We start from the raw sequence: 17,906 nt of genomic DNA on the forward strand, positions 1-17,906 counted from the left end.
GTAAAACTCTACACACTTTCAAACATGCTGAATAACCCAAACTGTAACCTAGCAAGGGCAGGAACATCAACTGACTTGGGGGTAGCAGTATTCCACACCACATCCCTTCTTTTCCTCTCAAGATCTCCCTTTCCATACTGCACCAGCCCTTACAAGTACAAATGTTCAGTAAATTATTCAAAAAGCAGCCTTGCTGATCAGGATTCATGGATGCCCTCAAGGCTACGTCATTCCCAGGAAAAACAGCGTGCAAAGAAAAAGCATCCTCCAAATGTGATTTATGTAGTTAATATTATCATAATTCTCCTCCTCCCTGCAATGCTGATAATAAACAGCAGTCAGTCCTGAGTGCTGCAGACTCATTGCAGAAAAATGTCCTGCTGTATGGAACTATTGAACCAGTATGGTTCAACATGGGAGTTGTCTTCTCATTTAGGACTTCAGGTTTATATAAAACTCCTACCATCTCAGTAACCATGTTGCAGAAGAAAACTCACAAAGAATTCTTCCTTTGACTCTCGTATTGAATCATTCAATAGTCTTGTCTTTCAGGTAAAAAAACAGGTCAACTTTTAGGTACAGAAACCCATCATGAAACCCTCCCACCCTCTTACACAGTATTTTTTTTTATAACGTCATTAGAGTGTGAATGGAATCAAGATTTGCATCTGCTTGGCTAAAGCTACCTAGGTCATTGAGAATATTCTAATTACCCTAATTAAGCTTTGGAAATGCCACATCAATCCTTGTCTTTGTGGAAATGCATGGTTCTTACACAACCATAATGCAAATATCAAGTATCTTAAAAAAACCCCCAAAATCTGCATTTTGACACATCTAACATTAGGGATTTGCCCCATCACATTGAAAAGGAAAGTCACCATTGGTTGTGATGATTTAACCTTTTATCAGAAGTGATATCCCTTGCCAAATGCAGATTATAATAAACAGTTGTTACTTGTACAAACAAAAGACCACTTCCAGACACCACCCTTATTTTATTTAGAAGCCTTCGTTTTCCTGAAAATAGCCCAAATAAAAAAAACCAATCCAGTCCCAATAAAACAAAACAAAAAAGACAAACCACGTAGAAGTAAATTTTCTGTACTTAGATTTTCAAAAGCTAACAATCAGTTAAAGCATGTCCTGCAGTTGCAGTAACACCAGTGTATTTCAGGATGAGCAGTCATTTTTTCCTAGGTGCATTATCACAGCCTAATTTTCAAGCAGGAAGTGTCCTGTTTTATATCCCAGGGCTCATCACAGCTCACTGTCCTGCTCCCTACCCTCGCAGTGCAGTCCTTTCCCTGTGCCTGCTCTCAGGCTTGTGCTCACTCCAGCACTCCTCTATGGCTGTATCTTGTGTGCTGTGTGGAACTGCCCTGTCTTATCATTACAGCACCTACAATTACATTCCTTCTTAGAATTATTTATGAGGCTTCCGAGAGTTATTTTCTTATTCATACACTAATCTACTTTAAAATTAGTGAGCTCCAACGTCTGACTGCAGTCAGCATGGCAATCAATTATGATGTCTCAGCAAAATCCTCTTTTATTGACCTTATGCTGCTGGATGGGCATTCCTAACTAAGAAAAACGTAATCCTCGTTTAAAATGAGAGATGTTGAATAGTCAGTGGAGTGTGTCATGAGCTGCTTGTATTGCAAGTAGCAGGCATCACAGACAGAACGAGCTTTTGGGAAGAATCCAGCTCAAGGGCTGCATGAGAAAGCCTCCAGCTGTGGAAGGCACAGTGCTCACTACAGAACAGATCCCCTGCTGCTGTGATTTCTGGATCAGCATCACCTGCCTCACTGCAAAGGCTCTGCACCCACCTGGCCAACAGCCTGGGGCAGCCCCTGGAGCCCACAAATTCTGGCAATATAAAGCATTGCAAGCAAAATTCCCTGCCTCAATAATTTTGCAAAACCAAAACCAAAAGACATTTTACCCTTGGATATCTAATCAACTATTTTCAAAATGACTTTTACGACTATTTTTATTGAACAGCTCAGTCTTGATGTCAGAGTAACAGTCATCCTGTCAACTCTGGACTGAGGGAGCTGCTTCTGCAAGCAAACCCCAACCCAGAGTCTTACTGTGATACTACAGCTACAGTCAGTGTAGGTGGTCAGCAATTGTCCCTGGGTGACTGTAGGATTATGTGCAATCAAAAGGGATAGGATGGATGGCTTTGGAAGGCAGCCCAGAATAAGGGAGACCAGAGTCCTGTGGAGTTCTGTAGGTCTATACATTTAAAAGCTAATTGATGTCAGCACAAAGGGATGTTAAATTAGTTGAACAATATACCTCCCGAGTGCTTAACAAAAGCCTCAAAGTAGGCAAGGCTTTTTCTAACACGGGCTGAATGAGAAGCTTCTCAAAGTTCTGAACAAGAAACAAATGCAACCCAAAATATAAGGTTTCATTATTCAGAAGTTTTCTAACGGGTGAAAGGATGAGAGCAGCATAGCTCGGCTCCCTTTCACATTCATAGTTTTGAGAAATTTGTAAGACTACATCTCCAGTTAAAAATTTTGTATAATTATTCTTCAATGTAATCTGAGAGGAAACAAGTTCAAATTTTGAAATATTGACTTAGAAAGAGGCTAATCAATGAGTGTAGCAACAATTTCACGTAGTCCTCAGGAGGTATTTTTAAATGCATTTTGAATACATACAGACACTTCAATGGATTGTAACCATTCCAGGAGTCTTTGACTGACATCCTTTAACCAAAAATCAGAAGGAACCTTTCTAAACAGTGGCCAGAAGATCAGTCATACAAAAGAGAATTATCAAATAATCATGATTTTACCTTAAAATACCTACAGCATAATATGGCTCTGAGCAAAGCCTATGAAGTAAAGTCCTAAAGAAAATATTTAGTAAAAATACTACAAATGTTTAAGTAAAAAACATTTCATAGCAATGAACATCCCAAATAGTAGTAGCCTAATGCCAAAATTAGTTAGTCTAAAGCTGAACAGAAGCACTACGAAGTTCATGGTCTATTTGGAAGACATGCAAAATATAAACCATCTTTCATTGTGAAAATGCTGTGTTTGGAGGGTCAGCATTGTAATTCTGCATACTGCTAACTGCCTTTACAGTAAAGTTATTATTTTCCTCTACTATTTACCTAACAAGTAATTTCAAATTTAACCTCCAAAACTTTTTTATTGTAAAATATTTAGGCAAAAGGTTAAACTAGTCCAACAGCAGCCACTGTGGTTGCACTAACAAAATTGTAAAGAATTTTTTACTTAAACTGATAAGCCAGTCAATCCATAGCATTTCTGCAGTTCTGTTTTATAGCACATTATTGAGCCAAAACACAAACAGTTTAAGAAGCCAGCTTTGAGTAATTCTTCTGAAATTTTACTTGGAGTTCAATTGCTTGCCCAGAGAAAAAAGGGTGAGAAGGGGAAACAACAGTAGCTACATCTGCAATCTTATGACTGGAGATCAACCTTCAGCTCAAATCCCGTTAGTGCTAACAGGAATATATTAACCCTCCACGTAAAAAAAAATTGGCAGGAAAAACAACACTATTAGTATAACTTAATGCAGATAAGTTTCATTCACTGAAAATAAATAACTTGCTTTATGATATGGGAAATGAACTTACACTGGCCATTCAAACACAGATGCTGAAGTTTCCCTGATGTGAACAGGGATTCCCTCAGTGCAGAGACAGAGTGCTTCAATCAGCTCCATAAAACTCTGCAGCTACCACTGCAGAAACTCAGTAAACATCTGCAATTAATACTGCTGAGATCACATTTAACAACCAGATGATACCATTGTAAATGCTTCAGAAGGAATTTGTTTTTAAAACTTTTTTAAAGGATTAAAAATACATAAGAAACCACAAACCTCTTCTCTTTCCTATAATTTTAACTGAGCAAAGTACCAGTCCAGCTCCTACCAGAAGCTCTGTGTGATGTCCTGCCAGGGCACTGCTGCTCAGATTTTCAGTTTTCCCGAAGATTACAGCTATTCCCTGCCCGCTGTGACCCAGGGCTGACTGCTGCCATGTGGAGCTCATGTGGTGCCCATGAGCAGCTTGCCTGGGAACACAGAATAGCTCACCCCATATACTCTCTGAGCCATATTAGCATTTTTTTATGGTAAGGTCATTAAGTACAGGATAATGACAATGATGTTTAAAAGCAAAAGGAGGTGAATATTTGATGAATACCAAGGAAAAACAGCAGGCAGGGAGTGGGTGGGAAAAAAGGTCTGGATTGAAAGGCTTTCCTGTCCTGTCCTGCCCTGCCAGGTGCTGCAGGTGGTGTGACAGAGGTGGCAGATGGCTGTGCCCTGCTGCTGTGGGCAAAGGCACCACTCCCCTCACTGCTGCTGGCCCGCAGACTCGCAATGGGTGACTGCTTGCTACAGCAGGTGCCACACTGCACAACCTCACTGATTCCAAGTTTTTGTGGTGTATTTAGGAGTGTTCTGGCTACAACCTTACTGCCAGCAGTGCCAGGTGAGCAAAGCACACCTGTGCAGGGCTGGGATGCTGGGACCTGGGGAGAGGGGGCCTGTCCTGGCATGTGGGGGACAGAGGCCACTCTGCTGCCAGCCTGCCCAGGCTGCAGTGACCTGGGAGCTGCTTTTTGCCTGCTGATGTGTGGCTCCACTTCCCAGCAGAGCAGGAAACTTGGGCACCCCACTTCAATTCCTGCAGGGACCTCCCCTGCCAGCCTCTGTGTGACGGAGATGCTGCGGGTTAAGTTGGTATGAGTTGTCATTGGCTGAAGGGATTCTTCTGTCGACTTTTTCCTTCCTAAATGCAAAGCTCCTTAGCACCATCTGGAAAAGCTCCAAGGAGATACAGAGCTTTGGAAAGGCTCCCTCAGCCTTGCTCTGTGTGGACCCTCATCCCTGCTACACTGTGTCATAAGCAATTGCACTGTGGTCACCTGCTGCAGCCAGCTGCAGGACATGAAAGATGGCTTTCCCTGGGGACACATTTAATGGGAATGGCTTCCAAAACCAAAGGGAGAACATTCCAAGCTGTTGCTAGGAGATGTGGGTTTCTCCTAAGCTCAGGCTTCCTCTCCTCTGCTCCCTCCTTGCTAATCCCTTAGAGCAGCAGCATCACTTACACCAAGTGCTGGAGGCAGCACAGGGAGCTGTACCCAGCTGACACCTCAACCTTCACACAGCGCTTTTCTAGAGCCCCCAGGGCATGTTGGCAGCACAGGAGGAAGCAGCAACTTCTCCTTAGTCTCTCTTGGCTTTAGTGCTACAAAGATTCTGGATTTTTAATTTATTTATCTATTTTCTAACTGACAGCTGTCCCACTCGTGACCCTGTCACATCTTTACAGAATATTGGATTATCATGGCTGATTTCAATTATTTTTACATGCATAAATACAGAACAAATGGGTGCAGTAGATATATTTAAATAAAAATTGACAAGATGCATTTATTGTTTTAGTTTTGTACAAAAGCATAACTTAAAAGGCAAACTAGTATAAACTTACTTTGTGCCAAATATTTTAACTTTTCATTCCAAAGAGTATCTGGTTCAAAACTTGTAGATACAGTTTCCACCTGGGAAATCTCTTTTTTAAGACCACAGATAACACAGTATTGTAAAATGAAAATTCTGCAGTCCTTCAACCAATCAGAAGCTGCATTCTGCTCTGAGTGCCAGAATTTTAGCTACTCAGGGAATGGATCCCATGAAACATGAGCCATGCTGGAGTGACCTGCTGAAAAGTCAGTTTGCCTACTGCTCATTCATGTTCTGAAAAGAGATGTGCATTAGGACCCGTGACATGCAATCTTAGCAAAGACTGATAAATATACGTGTAGAAACAGGGTGAAGTGTTTGGATTTTTCTCTGCTACTTCATACCAGCCAGAAGTAGCCTAAGAAAACCTACGTTACTTAAGAGAGTCCCAGATGTCATGCAGAAGCTCAATTATCCTTGAAATAAAAGAATGCTTTCCCCCTGATTTTGCTTTTCCTTTGCACATGTGACATTTCCTCAGTAAGTCTGAAGGGTTTTCTCAGTCACCACCACAGCTGCAGCTGCCTTCTGCCTCGGAGGGTGACTGGCAGTCTCTGCTGACGACATCTCCAGGGACGCTGGAACAAACCTCCCACCAGAACAAGCAGGACACCTCCCTCAGACGCCCCTTCAAGAGCCTCCAAAGCGAGAAGGTTACTCCAAAAGCTACTTTTCCCACAGAACAGGGCTCGCTGTGCTGCAGCACTACCAAAAGGGCTAGCACAGAGCTGGGATTCGTGTTCTTGCCATCCATATCCAAGCGCAACTCCTGCCATTTTAAAATGTGGTGGATGCAGCGCGTGACAGCAGCTGTGCGAGAAATGAGGCACAGCTGCACAAGTGTTCCACAAGACCATCTGGAGGAAAAGTACCAAAAATAGAAGCGAGCAAGCCTCGTGTATTTCAGCAAAATTAAGCATAAAGAAACTGGTGTCCATGCAGTGTTTGATATGCCATAGAAACTGCTTCGAAGAACATTGGATAAGAAAACTATTTATCAGTGAAAATGCAAGCTTGGACACTACGAACAGTTTACATCTTGTAGGTGTTCACTGATACAGGACAGTGGCATTATGACCAGTGGCTCACCTTAAAGAAGTTATTCATGGTTTTCCAAATGAGCTAGTGTCTTACAGTGCTGTACAAATAAAAAGTTGTGGGGAGTATATGAAATATCTGTATTAAATTCCACTGCATTAAGTTATCCAATGCATGAAAAATGACCCAGATGCATTTAAAATAAATGCATATTACAATATCACATATAGTATTATAAAATTATTACTTATGTGCACAGTCCTGATATCTACAGACATGGCACTGTGAAGAAAGCCTGGTTCCTAAGCATTTTTATAGATATTTGATAGTGATGCAATTTGCTATCAGTCAGATCATAATGTCCCTTCAACTTTGGTACATTCAGTGCAAAATATTTTCGGGAGTTTTTTTACTCTTATAAAAATAAAAGGCATTTTTTTCCCTGGAGAGTGCTTAAAGAATAAACACTAGCAGAATGTCTGTTCAAGCATGGAAAGTGACAAAACAGAAATAACACTTTTGTTTGCTTGTTTCCTGTTTATACTCTAAGAAACATAATATAATGAACCTATAAAAATAAACAGAAATCACTGTGTTAGGGTTTTTTCCTGATATGCTGTGATAAATTGCTAGTTTCTTCTTAAAATAGTTTCCATGCAGTATAAAGCATAAAATCAGTCTTATTAAGTTAGTAAGTTCATTGTAACAGCTCATATTTTGTCATACACACCACTGGCAAATGCATTTCCACAAACCTCCTCAATGCACAAGCCGTTGTTACATCCTTTGTTGCTGACTTTCCTTCCAACTCACTTCTGCCCCAGGAACTCGAGCTCTATGGTGTTCCCCAGGCAGGCACTCGTAGTCTTAGGTAAAGCAAGTGTTGGATATGCTGTTATAACATATGGCATAAAGTAATGTACCTTCATGAATTAAAAAAAAACCAAAAGAATTTATAAAAGTTCGGCTGTATGCTTTTTTGATAATTTACTGGGTAGGTAAGGGACTGAATGATTTCACATTTTGACTTGAATTTTCTATTGAACAACTCTGATGAAATCCAGTCCTTGGGTACATGTCAGTTTTGCAGCAGCCAGATGGATCACAACATGGCATCACGTTTCTGGTTTGCTCAGAACATAAACTTAGGAAGTGCAGCCATCCCAAAACCCCATGGATTGCAAGACTTGGCTTTCCCTGCACACCAGGCACACTCTAGTTTCACTGTTGAGAATTCTGCCACTACCACAATGCTTTTTAATTGCTTCACAAGCTCCTTCGTGGAACCTCATTATTTGAATTGCACCATGAAACAATTTTCCTCTAGGAAATCCAATAGAAATGTTCATTCATTCCTTGAGAAGACAGATCCACAAAAGTCCAATGAGCTGGGCACTGTGGTTTGTGTATCACTCAAGTCCAAAAGTACTTGTCTCTTCTACTGCTGTCAACAGTTTTTCATATAACATAGAGAATGATGGGTAAGGGGGAAGGTCCAGACGATTGAAACAAGTGTGAGCCCTGAGGGGAAAAAGAGAGAGGAGGTGAAGAAGTGCATTATTTGAAAAGTTCAAAAGAGAACACACAGATTGGTATGTGCTTGAATAGAGATGGGCAGATAGTATTCTTTTAGAAGACTTTGTTCTGTCAAATGGTGTTTTCCAACTGAACACGTAGTGAGGTTTAATCTACTTTCTTCTCATTAAAATAAACCAGTAAGAAGCATTTATGAAGCTCTTTAGAAACATAGTGACAGTCCAAAAGGCATGGGATAAATTTTATCCATCAAATGTGCATGAGAAAAAAAAAATGATTTGGCATGGTACAGGTCAAACTGTCTGGTCTGAAATCTTGGCTTTAAATGTGTCTTCTGAGTCGTAGCCTTTCTTTTCTGTACGGATGATACTTGAATACTGTATTTGTAATGATAACAAGATATTTCCACACATCTCCAGATCTACAGGAAACACTCCTACAGTGGCAAAAGACAGATGAATTATATGCTCTTCCTTCTACAATGTCCTTACATGGCACATGGATGGTGTTGAGGCATACTGCTTGTGCTGCTATTCTCAATGGACACAGCTGCCCTAGAGGCCAGCAGCTTTTAGAATTACACAAAACCATACATGAACCTCTAGCAACCACCTTGCTTTCTTAAGAGGGCAACCATGCAATTTATTTCTCAGTTTTTGAAGTAATCTACCTCAAGTTTGACACACTTGGAACTGTCTCTCAAATCCTCTTGCAGGGAATGAAAAGGGACATAACAAAGGTTTCTCTTCATAGTGGAACCATGGATATCATTGCCTGACCTCAGGGCATGCTAAGGATGGTACTTTCTAAAACACTGAGGTGGATGAGCCTGCTCTAATGAAATAGATAATGTAACTATTAATGTGATGGGATCTTGAGGATGAAATGATGCAAAGAGAAACTGGAAAAGGCATCTCTTCTGTTCTAAAGCTTTGTAACGAAGCCTCACTTTAGATTAATTTTAGAATTCTGGCTGGTCTCTGTTTACAAATACTTCAATCTTTTGCAATAAAATACATCACAGTTATTTATTTAAATTCAATTCAATTCAATTTAAATTCAATCCAGCTGAAAATCAAACTCCTCCTGCAGTGCCCTGCCCTTCATCAGTATGATCTGTATTATGCATAAATATGTAACATGTTAATGGAAGGATTGAACAAGCTCCCTCCTCACAGCAAATGCAACTCCTCGTTTAACCTACCCAGTCCCAGAAATCCAGGTGTCTACCACAGACCTGTACAAACTTCCTCTGAGCCAGAAAGTACTGCCTTCCATGTGAGCAAATTCAGTAATTGCCACTTTAAGTGCCTCTCAGCTCCCAGCTATGGGAATGGAACATGGAGTGAAGTGGGCTAATCTCACTTGTTAAAAAACCTCAGAGTCCATTACAAACTGGAACTCATTGAAGCTGAAACACCCACTCAGTTACAGCCTTGAAGAGTCATAAAAATATCAGGCTGAAGATATGTATACACAGCACACAAGGTCACACCATTATTATAAACACAATCCAAACACCAAATATGCAATCACTTAAAAAAACATTGCCTTTAGCACCCTCCCCAAACCCAGTGCCCTTAGAAGAACACTTCTGGTACATGCTGTGTAGCAGAGATGACATTTCCCCACTCCATATGCCAAGGGGTATGGTAAGATTTTTCCGCGCAGACATCTCTCTGAGGCTCCTGGAGGAAAACTTTCTTTTTACTCCTCCTTTGCCTTTCCAAAAACCTTGTAAAATGATATCATGATACAGATTATATTATTCCATTCCCTGCAGAGTCCTTAAAAAATTGAAAATACTCTCTTTTGAAGAAAAAGACTGATTTAAGGCCAGAAGCAACTGGAACTCAGTGATCCCTTGAATTCAGTGTAGAGTGTTGAAGAATCTTAGGCAATTAAGAGCCTAACCACATGCTTCTGCTCCATGGGGCTGACAGCCACTCATTAGAACTATGGATCATGCTGTGTGGGCTGTAAAACCACAAATTATAAAAGACACAGTATATAATTAGCAAGGGATTCATTATGAACTGGTTTAATAGTAAGCTGGCATGTTGTTTACATTTATTAAGAGAACTGAATTTTATCTTATTTTGAGGGCAATTCTGAAAATGGAATCACTTACTGTGGAAAACCAAGTAATTAAAAAAGACAAAAACAAGACCTTTGTCTTCTGAGGCAATGCAAGCTTTTCCAAACCCAGCACACAACTTCCTAAGTCCTTGATACAAATGTGTTTTTTCCTTCTGGGTAGTATCTTCCCATTCCAACATTTCAAACCTCATGGGCACTGATTGTTCATCTTCCTGGGCTCACATCTTATGACAACATAAAAACCCATCTTGGTTCCTAAAGTCTAGGTTCTCAGATTCCCAATTAAATTCCCCTTCATTTTGATTACCACAGTTAAAGAGAATAATTTAGGATTAAAATGCAGTAGTCACACATAGATATAATTTCCAAGTGAATCATCACACGAATGAATAAATAATGTACAGCAATGAATCTGGAACCAATTTCTCAGCATGGGAGTGAATTGAAAGAGCACTGGTCCCTTCCCCTAAATTAGTCTAATCTGCAACACAGTGAAAAAGAAGGAAGTAGAGGTGCCATTGGGGTAGCAATAGTTAAGCTAGACCCATAGTAATCAATCTTTCCAGGGCATTTTACATGCTACCTAGTTAGGGTCAAAGGCAGCAACACAAGCTGGGCAACCTGACATGTGCCTCACAGAAATCTCACTATTTGGATTCAGCAGAGCTGATTACACAGCAGTCAGAACAGTGGGAACTAGGCAAACATCTAGTGAAAACGTTTGTGTTTACATTCACAGCTGCTCGGGCCACAGTCACATACCTAAGTGACTATCCTAGCTGCCCTTCGTGGCTCAGGCCAGGAAGAAGAGATGGGGACGGGTATTCTTATGTGTTTTCAGCACTGCAGTAATGTTTTTAGAAACAGAGGAAGAAACAAAGTCCACTGACCTGTTAAATCCTCACTTCTGCCACCTGAGCACCGAGCACTATCAAATTTCACAGACACTCCTGCTAAGAGGGCAATTTGCAAAGTACAACACTGCTAGGAGTGAGTGATGCTACCTTAACATAAAAGCTTTAGTTATCTGAGAATCAGTAAGAGTCACAGAGTCCTAGGGCAGCGTTCCCAGCAGATCCAGCGATATGTTTACACATGCTGGGCTTGTTTGGAAACCCCTTGAAAGGTGCTACTCAGGATTGTAGTTACTGATGTGTTACCTGCAAGCCAGCAGGACCCAGTGTTTGCACAGGGAGTCTCAGAGGCTGCTGAGACCCAGGCTGAAGCTGCACTGCATCCAAGAACTACACATGTAAAAATGCAAACAGTGGGGCTTAACCCATTTCAGCACTGACATGGAAGAGCTTTCACTTTTTATGAGATCAAGGTTTGCCATGTGTGAATACCAGGAACTGCTTGCTCATGATGACTGCAGGTATTTGTCACACACAGTTGTTTTTACTTTAATTCTCACATTTGTATGGTAAAAATGATCCAGAGAGACAAAATTCAAATGTTTGTTAACCAAAGGAAGGTGAGGTAAGTGAAATTTAAACGAATGATACAATCTCTTAAATGTGAAGAGCTGGCATTTCCCCTACACTTGATAAACAGCCTATGATAGCAAAGATTCTCGGCATGTTTCTCCACATTGCACTTTTGGAAGCAGTTTTATTCTGCAATTTATCACAAGCAGGGTTCTGCATAAGCTTTCCAGAGAAAATTCTGAACATCCTGTTCTGGCAGGTCCTGACCTTTTCCAAGCTCTGCTTGCAAGCACCGGGAATTTCAGCTTCAGAGAATATATGGAAAAAATCATGCAATCTCTTTTCTTACTTAAACTCACCAAAAAAAAAAAAAAAACAAACTTGAATTTTGAAGTCAGAAATTATTTTTTAAAAAGGCACAGTTTTTACATTTTAAAAATAATCAAAGCTAGTCCATAGGCCAATCATAATCAAACTATAAAGGAGACTTATTGGGCTACAAGATATTACTAGGCCTCCAGATAACATTTGATATCAAATAGCAATTTCCAGGATTTGGATTCCTTTAATCTTTAGTTGCCTGGCTCTCATTTATGCTGTAAACAGGAAAGATGGCTCTGTTTAAAGGCCACCCCCTGTGCCTGTGGATTTCACAGCACCACTTCTGTGTCCATGACCTTCTCCATGCAGTTCTGATGGCAGCAGCCAGCCCAAGAGATATTTCTGCCTCTGACCTTGTTTCTGCTGGAGGAAAAACCTACAGGTTGTTGGTCAGAGAGACTCTGAGTGTCTCTGACAGCCACCCTGTGTCTAAGATGAGATTCTGAATGCAAGTTATTCCTGAGGCCTCTTGTTTATGAGGAGTGGGTTTATGATTAGGGTTGAGCTTGCTCCATGGATCAGCCCAGCCCAAAGCCGCCTCCAGAGGCTGTACACAGCACACTAAAGCTGAGGTCTGATGAAGCAGAGTTAGGCTGCCCACGCTCCACACACTAATCTGTGTCTAACCACTCCTAAACCATTCTAGAGGCTGCAGAGTCACAGAACTGGATGAAAGAAAATCTCCCAGCTCTCAGTCTCATCACAGTAAAGACAAGAACCTGTCATGTTTTGTCAATGAAGAAACCAAGCTGAAGGTGTTTTTTTCGTCACTCATATTATTAGTCTAGTCCTGGCATTGTTACCATGGACCTTTGAGGAGCACTCTTTTTCTGCTCCAAAAACTGGAAAGGTTTTTTTTTAACCTTTTCATCCTACTCCTGTAAACTTGCCGTACCCAATAGAAATTGCATGGGCTTGTACAACTCAACTCTTCCTTTCATATCTTGGACTCTTACTGTTCCTTTACCCTCCTCACCTATTTCAATTTATTTTACTTGTTCTGTTTGAAATCCTTACCTTCTCTTGTCTGTCTTGCTGCTTCTCAAGTGAAATTACTCCCTCCTATTCTGCACTCACAACTTGCCTCTTCAGTATTTAACACTTGATATCAGACCGAGCATAAAAATTGTATCAGTAAATTGTACTATAAAGCCTCTGTCTGATGCAAAAAATATGATAGTAGCTTTCAGTCAGACATAGTCACAAGAGCTATTTCATTTAAATTCATATTCATTTGTGCTCCTAACTTGTGAACTGCATGTTAAGTAGGTAAATACTTGCACATTTAATCAAATGTAATAAAGAAACTCAGAAGTAGCTATCATTCTAAGATAATTTTCCATGAGAAAAACACTGCAATATGGATGTTAGCCACAGTTACACTGCCTTGTCCAGTTTAAGAGAACAAAACTGAGTTCAAACCAAAATGGATGCATCAGACACAGCAAGAATGGGGAAGGAAGTATGCATGTAAGGGAAGGTAAATTTGCATATTCAGTGAAAGCTTGTTAATGTTTGTCCAACAGCTGATCTGTTACCCCAGAGAGGGGCCCTGTGAAGCCCCCAGAGCTGTACCTTGGAAGAGCAGTGATCTTCCCCCACTTCTCCACGCAGAAGCGCCTGGGCCCGTTGCTGCCGCGGAGAGAGGCAAAGCCTTCGTAGGGAATGCTGGACGTGCCTGTGACAAACTGGCAGCACAAACACCCATCAGGACAGGCCTGCACACAGGGGGCTGGGGGGACACAGCAGCACACCCACCACAGCCCAGACACTTTTGGAAAAGCATTTGCAAAGCAAGGAAATTCGTGAGGCACAAGCAATAAATGCTACTTTACACGGAGGCTAAAGGCAAAGAGATAATTTCCTGGCTGGGCTCTAGAAGAGGCAACTTAGCAGATTAATTTCCTCCAAAGCTTTTCTGCTGCATAAATATTGTAGAATAACACACTATCAGTATCCAGTTACTCAGACTTAAGCCTAAGTGAGTTTTTTGCTGCTGTTTCCTGCATTAAAAGGAGCTAATACAAAACACAGTAATATCTGGTGGCTTTGTGTTATGCTTTTCTAGCTATATGGTTTTTCTTTGCTTTATAAACCACAATTAATTACTGTAAGAAAAGGACAAAATTCTGAAGGTTAGACATGCCCACTGACATTTGCTGAAATACTGACTGGTGAGCAGTTTTATTTACAACTTGTCATGAACAGACCAAACATGGCTTTGGACAGATCAGAGACTACTTAATTCGTAATGACCTGGATATTATAAAAACTTCTGACTAACAGATGTGACAGGAACATACAAGCAGACATTTCTGTCTCGCCATCAAATGGGATGTTCTACACTGCCTTTTTACAGGCTTTTAAAAAATGCTTAAACAGATTCAAAAAAGAAAATTCTTCATAATTCAGTCATCAGATAAAAATTCTGAATTGTTAAAACCAGCAGATTTCATATTAGATTAATAATGTGGTATGGTTTGCAGTGGAGGTTTGTCTGTTTCTTTATAGACAGGATGGATGTAACCTGAACTTTAAAAATTTAACTCAACAGTAAACCCACATGTATAAATATTCTTCTGTTGAGATATTTTGTCCTTCAGCAGCAGGGTGACTGGAACCTGCAAGTTTAGTGAAAATGGAATTGGACTGACTTTAAGGTTTCCATCATTATTTTCTAATTTGAAACCTTGAACTGCCATCTAAGCTTTCTCCTTCCTAAGCTGTATAAATACCATTAACATTTCTACCTAATGACATAATGACATAACCAATTACACAGTTTTCCTTTTCTATCTTTAGGAGTCTTAATGTACTTTTAATCAAACAATAGTAAAGGATTATTGACATCAGCCATTGTATCTTAAATTTACTTTTAAGCTTAGAAATCTATAAAAATAGCTGTGAGCTTCTCTCACTTGAAGTTATTACATTTAGCCTCTGACTCAGGCTATTCCCAGTAGTAAACACCACCATAGTTTCTTGGTATCCTAAACCAGGATGGGGCTATTTGAGCAGCAAATTTTATTTATTTTTACACAGATCAGGTGATTTCTTACCTGTAAAAGTCTTAGACGTTGTTCATTGTTGAACCTTTCCACAGCGGCCCAGAACCACCGAATTACAATGTGATTGTCATGATAACCTGTTAAAACAAGAAGAGCCTTTATACTTTCAGGTGCTGTGAAAGTGGTTGAGGGAATAGTTGGTAAGCTTTTCCTGGTTTGGCCCTAGTCACAATAATGCCATATTCTTTATCCAATTGCATCAAAAGGCAGAAGGTGAGAGAGAAATACTCCTAAAATGCTTAGAAATTCTAAAGGCAGAGAATGAATGTACTATAACAAAAAGAAGTGAGATCCCTTGTGCAAGCATTTCTTCCATTAATCAGTCACTAACATGAATGCCAGTTCTTGAACTATTCCAACACTTTGCTATTTATCTATCTAAAGCTACAAATGATGCTGCAACCAGCTCTCTCACAGTATCTCACAGTTCCCAAATCTTCTGTTGTTCTGAAATTATTTCAACTACCAGCCTGCAGCCACTGTGATTGCTTCTAATTTCCTGTCAACTTTGAGTGCGTAAAAAAAAAAAAGAGGAATATGCAACCAAGAATGGCTACCATTTCCATTTCTCTCCCAGGTCTGGGAGGTACCTCCCAGTGTGCAGCTGGGCATGGCACTTGCTGTGAAGAAGAGCATCCTGTCATGCTGTCTCAGCAAGGGCATGCAAGGAAGCAAACTAAAATGGAAAAATTATCTTCTCGAAACACTAACTTAACCAGAGAAGTTCAAAAATTACTATAAATGTATCTTATGGGATGGTTCTTTACTGTCTTGAAAATTAGGCAGATCCAGAGCCCTTGACACTGTCACTGAACAAGTCAAAATTCAAGTTACCTCCTCTGTACTCTGTATTATTTCTCCAATCACTCAAGTCAATTTCTGCTGTTCCAGCTATAACCAGTTCCAGTTCTCTAGCATCAAATACAGACACCAGTCTTGCATCAACCACCTGTGAAAGAAATAAAATGCATAGCATCATTTCTTCATGTACTGATTCATGCCTCCCCATAAAATCTGCTACTAAGGTATTTACCAGGTATCATTTCATGTAATTCAGGATTCAGGTTTTGTCTTTTTAAACAAACTAGACTCAGAGACCCAATGCAGAAACAGAGCAAGGATTCAATGCTAATCATACAGTGATTGAGAGTATTGTCCAGTGCAAAGTAGACACATAACCATAGTCTTTATATAAATTACTAAAAGAAATTTTTTTACACTCCCTTCCTCTTCCAGTAACTGCAAGGGCACTTCTGACTATATTTGGGACCCTGTATTTTGGAAATGTATACAAGGAGAAAAATATTTTGGAAGGAGAAAGAAAGTAAATTTAATTTTGGAGTTTCTTACCTCATAGAAACCACGAACTAGACTTTCTGTTTGTTGTACAACTCCTCTCTCAATTCTCCATTTCACCATTCTCTCTATGTATTCTTTCTTGTTCTTTTCAGTGACTGGGATATTGGCACCTCCTGGTTTTAGTTCCCGTTCTGTGATCTTAGGACATAAAATGACCAAGTGACAACACAGTTATTATAAAGATAAAAGAAGGAATTGTAATAACTTAAATTTTTAAGCTGGAGTAATTCCCCCAAATCACTAAACAAGCCTGACTAGCAAACTGGAATATATGAAGTAAGAGAACACAAAAAAAATTATTTTTAAAAACAATATTTTAAATTCCATTTAGTCTGAGGAACCTTCATAATTAGATGGAAGAGTAAGTTGAGAAGAAGAAACAATCCTTACAGTGACTAAAGCATTGGAGTTTTCTGAATAATACCTTAACAAAGGTGTTGTAATATCTTTGAATGGAAACTTTGCTGCAATTAAATTCAGGTGAACTACCTCTAGCAAAGCAATCCTAAATTCTGATATTTCAGATACTCTCCAGAAAATCTCCTTAACCAGAAAAACATGTTTGACCTGCTACAAATATTAATTCCTCCTCAGATTTCAACACTGGTTTCACCAGCAGGAATTTTTAAAATACAAGTTCAAAGCAGCATGGAAGGACACTCGTTCTTCTGTCCAAATAAATGTTTATCTAGCCATAGAGTGCACCAAGGAAATGAAGAATCTTGCACACCTGCCCAAAAACTTCTTCATTTACAGTAAACGTGAGATCCAGGATATCATGTATGTCGTTGTCTTTCATCCACTGCAAACTCTGGTGAAACTCTTCATCCAGATATTCCAGGTCACTCAGGTCACAGAGTCTGACAGAAGAAAGAAGAAAACACACAAATACAGATGATGGCAGCAGCCTGTGCTCAGTAACTAAATTCAGACAAAACAGACTGTGAATGGGAGCCAAGAGAAACATTAATAAAGAGGACAACTTCAAATCTCTGTTTATTTGCCTGGTAACAGCAGTTACTGTAAAACACAAAATAACTCTGTAAATATACAAAACTCCAGAATTTAATTTGAAGACACATTGCTTCTTAATGGGAGTCTGCCCCATGTTTCCTGAGAAACACATTTAGGAAATATGAAAATACACAGATTGAAGAGACAAATAATTCAAATAATAGAAGAATTTAAAAGATTTTTTAAACAAGCAAGCAGTGTCCTTTTTGTTTATGTAGCTACACTGCCTCATCTCCATCATTTGTTGAACTGCTTAGATTTCCACCTTACCACATACTTACCATACTTTCCCTTACCTCATCCTTTTCACTAAAATGGTGCTGCTAGCATTCAGGTGTTTTAAAAATGTGTGTGCAGTAGGAATGGATTAATTACTACCCATTAGTAGAACATGCAATGTTTTATAGGAAAAAAATGCTTCCAGACTTCAAAACCAGCTTTTAAATAAAAG

General features: G+C 39.8%; 1 protein-coding gene across 5 annotated transcripts in view; it reads right to left on the bottom strand.

Moving 5' to 3' along the window:
* Nucleotides 1-431: 431 nt before the first annotated feature.
* HECW2 (HECT, C2 and WW domain containing E3 ubiquitin protein ligase 2) overlaps nucleotides 432-17,906 on the bottom strand; it is a 170,691-nt gene continuing 153,216 nt past the window's right edge. For 4 of the 5 annotated variants that reach the window (XM_064433896.1, XM_064433895.1, XM_064433894.1 and 1 more), the window contains 6 exons: nucleotides 17,172-17,301; nucleotides 16,433-16,579; nucleotides 15,917-16,031; nucleotides 15,074-15,159; nucleotides 13,590-13,702; nucleotides 432-8,091 (listed from right to left, as the gene is read on the bottom strand). In XM_064433896.1, coding sequence (XP_064289966.1) covers nucleotides 7,980-8,091; nucleotides 13,590-13,702; nucleotides 15,074-15,159; nucleotides 15,917-16,031; nucleotides 16,433-16,579; nucleotides 17,172-17,301 — 703 coding nt within the window. In that variant the 3' untranslated portion in view covers nucleotides 432-7,979. Of the gene's footprint in view, nucleotides 8,092-13,087; nucleotides 13,116-13,589; nucleotides 13,703-15,073; nucleotides 15,160-15,916; nucleotides 16,032-16,432; nucleotides 16,580-17,171; nucleotides 17,302-17,906 lie in introns of those variants that run through there. The other variant, XM_064433897.1, reaches the window with a different exon arrangement.

Source organism: Passer domesticus, chromosome 10 (assembly GCF_036417665.1).
Source record: "Passer domesticus isolate bPasDom1 chromosome 10, bPasDom1.hap1, whole genome shotgun sequence".
Taxonomy (NCBI): Eukaryota; Metazoa; Chordata; class Aves; order Passeriformes; family Passeridae; genus Passer; species Passer domesticus.